This window comes from Plectropomus leopardus, unplaced genomic scaffold, assembly GCF_008729295.1.
Source record: "Plectropomus leopardus isolate mb unplaced genomic scaffold, YSFRI_Pleo_2.0 unplaced_scaffold29012, whole genome shotgun sequence".
In the NCBI taxonomy this organism is placed as follows: domain Eukaryota; kingdom Metazoa; phylum Chordata; class Actinopteri; order Perciformes; family Serranidae; genus Plectropomus; species Plectropomus leopardus.
In genome coordinates this window covers 184-3,617 of record NW_024631616.1, presented here as the reverse complement: position 1 = coordinate 3,617, position 3,434 = coordinate 184, and the positions used below count along the sequence as shown (strand labels likewise).

Genomic DNA, 3,434 nt, shown 5'->3' with positions numbered 1-3,434 from the left:
AAGTTGAAGAAGTTGAGAAACTTTAAAAGAAATGATTCGGGTTCATATTTCTCTGCGTCTCCATCAGCGACGTGCTGAAGAGGACGCGTCTTAGTGGGAGTCCAAGCTTACTCCGTCCGTCTGACACCATTCGAGGCTTTGCACGTCATAAAACGGCAGAAACTGCAGCTCAGTGACACACACACACACACACACACACACACTCATTCATGTCCATCAGCCCGCTGTATCGACCCTCGTCTTCAACACTCACAGATTAATTGTGCACAAATCATCCAGGCTGGGACTTTTTTAAAATTTGTTTTGACAATTTTGATTATAATTTTTGTTAATTAAAAACAATAAAAACTATTGTTTTTTTTTGTTTCTACTTATTTTCTACCCTTGTTTTATTTTTATTTAATCACCCCTCCTTTTTTCCATTTTTCTTACTAGTTTGTTCATTCTATTTTATTTTTTGTTATTTATTTACCTTTTTATTTGATTTCTTTCTATATTTATCTGTTTATTTATTTACCTTTTTTTTTCTCTTTGCCTCCATTTGAGCTTGTAGCCGACGTTACTTTCACAGATTCGTTACGATGCTGGACATCAGTCACATTTCAATCAATTTTAAATATTGACGCAAAATATTTCACATTTAAGAGGGAAATTCTACATCTCGTTTGAAGTGTTGACATTAGCGTTTGTCGGTGTGTTGAGCTGCTTCTGCTTCACGCATTCATAAAATCCGTAAAAGCGACGATGATGATGAAAATATAAATCGGATTGGAGTAATCTGATTTTTTTTTTAGTACTGAGTCTCCATGTAAGCATCACAAAACGGCTCCTTCACCCTGTTTATTCAGCTTCTGCAGCTCACAACAATCGTTTAATTCGTTTTATCTAAATGTGTCTGATGTGATCAAACCGATCAGCGACAAACCGCCGCAGCTTCGTTCAGAGCCGATCATTTAAGCCTCGGCCTCAAACATCTTCTTCCTCCCGTCCATGCCGGCTTTGTCTTCGATGTTTTTACGCCAGTCGCCAACGTCCCGCAGCTCTTTATCCTGAAACACCAAAATCGAGCAAAAATCTCAGCTGGACCGTCAAAGTTTCTCTGAAAATCACAGATCTGAACACACCATAACGGATCTGCTGATCCGACTCTCCGACGCCTCCTCACAGCTGATGATGAGGACTCAGTTAGGTTCAGTTTGGCGCCATTTTTTTAAAAACCGTTTTTCTTTTTTTCTTAAATCTCACATATGAAGTAGAAATAGAAGCTGTGAATCACAGCTGATGGCGCAAAAAATATGATATAATGTTTGTTGTGAAATACTACGACGGAGGATCAGGTCCATGTTAAATTTATTAAATTTTATTTTATTTAGTCTATATTTAACCAGGTTGGTCCCACTGAGATTAAAAATCTCCATTTCAATTTTTAAAAAAAAAATAAAGTCATAGTACGAGAAAAAAAACTTTTATATAATGAAAATAAAGTTGTTATATTATGAGATTAAATTTACAAAAAAAAAGTCACAATATTACGAGGTTAAACTTGTACGTTTAGGTGAAAAGTCAGAATATTATGTGATTAAACTCGTAATTTTATGAGAAATAAAGTTGCAGCTTGAGACTGGAGAGTAGGGTTACACAAATGATCAGAAGTGATGGATGAATGGTCAAAATTATGAGATAAAATGTTGGAATTATTAGATAAAAAGTGGAAAATAATCTTCAACTTTATTCCTCATAACAGGACAAGTTTAGTCTCATGAAATGCCATGGTTGGTGCCGCTGGATTCCTCAGGTCTTTGAGTCTCATGTGTATCATCACTCTAGCTTTAAAAATCAGCCTGCTGCAGCCCCTAAAAGACACGAATGTCGGCCGGTATCGCCGGAAATAAACGTGATTCGACCCTTAACTGCATCACGATTAACACATCAACACAGACGGCCCCCCCCCCCCCCCCCCCCCCAAAATCTTCTGTTTCTATTCAAATGTGCAGAAATTCAAAACAAAAGCAGGCGAATACAACACACTTACAAACCTTTACTCTTCTTATAGCTACTGTTTTGTCTCCTCCTCCTCACCTCCTCTTTCACCTCCTTCTTGACCTGCTTCAGGTTGGCCCTCAGGTCCAGGTTCACCGTGTGTTTGGAGCCCAGCAGAGCCTTCAGCATGGCGTCGGCAGACATGCGCACTTTCCTCAGGACGGGCTTCTTAAATTTGCCCATCAGGTCCTGAACTTTGATCTTCAGGTCGTCAATCTGGAAAGTGGAAATTATTCAAAGGTCACAATGGATGAAAATAAAGTCAGCTTCAGGGTTCCCACACATTTTCATGGACAACATCTCATTTCCATGACTTTTCAAGGAACCATATTTTTTTCCTTGGCCCACTTGCCCACCATTTTTCAAATATATAAGATTCAAACTCTATTTTAACATAACTTCAGCTTCCCAAATGATGTGTTGAAGGACCATCGAAAACTAAACTTTGCTTTGTTTCAATACGTAGTGTAATTTGGCCAATTTTTAAAGAAAGCTTGCCTTTCAAACACCTTTTCTTGGGGGGAAAAAAATCACCATTTTTTTTTCCAGTTTTGAATAAAAAATGAAAATGCCGAAAAAAATCAGAAGAAAAGAGAAATCACCAAACATTAATAATAATAATAATAATAATAAGAAAAAATCAAGTATTTTAGGCCATATTCTTGGCAACTTTTCCTAATTTCTTTCAGTTTTGGGGACTTTTCCTGCTATGTTGGTCACTGCCTTCTGACAGAAATCAAACCGAGTCGTTCAGGTTTTCAAAGGGTCAAATAACTTCAGTATATCAGTAATTTCCTGACGTACCTCCTTGTTGGTTTTATGGACCTTCATGTCCAGGTCGTACCGCTCCTCGTCGATCACTTCGATCTTGTGGTGGATCTCTCTGCACAGCTCCTGAACACAAACATCAGTAACATCGTCACAACACCAGAATCACGGCGAATCGTCGCGCCGAGCTGAGAAGTGAATCACAGGACACACCTGCAGCTCCTGCATGGTCCTGGGCATGACCACACGAGGACAGTTCTCAGCCATGTACCTCGCCCTCTCCAGCTCTCGCTCCCGCTCCTCCTCCTCCAGTAAACCTTTGGCGATGGACAGCATCAAACTCTGCCAGACGACAGAAACGCAGTGAACATCTGTGGTTAACTCTTTGCAGCCAAAGGCATCTCTCTCGTCTTGTGACTGCAAAGATTTTTGTACGTTGCTGCTAGGGCTGGGGATATGGAAAAACGTCTTTAAACAATAATTTTTCACATCAGCCGATATCAATATATATCACGATACACATCAAATCACTATTTCTGTCGAGCTTGAAGGTTCCCTTTGACTCCTAAGTGAGATATGAAGATATCATCAGGTTAATTTTGGTTTAAATATGTATTTTCTGTCAG

The 3,434-nt window shown here is 39.1% G+C and overlaps 1 protein-coding gene across 1 annotated transcript; it reads right to left on the bottom strand.

Moving 5' to 3' along the window:
- Positions 1-825: 825 nt before the first annotated feature.
- LOC121938270 (troponin I, fast skeletal muscle-like) lies at positions 826-3,156 on the bottom strand. Its single transcript, XM_042481535.1, has 4 exons — positions 3,022-3,156; positions 2,845-2,934; positions 2,080-2,256; positions 826-1,049 (listed from the first exon to the last, which is right to left on the bottom strand). The coding sequence occupies exons 1-4, from the start codon at positions 3,142-3,144 to the stop codon at positions 954-956; spliced, it is 486 nt and encodes a 161-aa protein (XP_042337469.1). The 5' UTR covers positions 3,145-3,156; the 3' UTR covers positions 826-953.
- Positions 3,157-3,434: the final 278 nt, after the last annotated feature.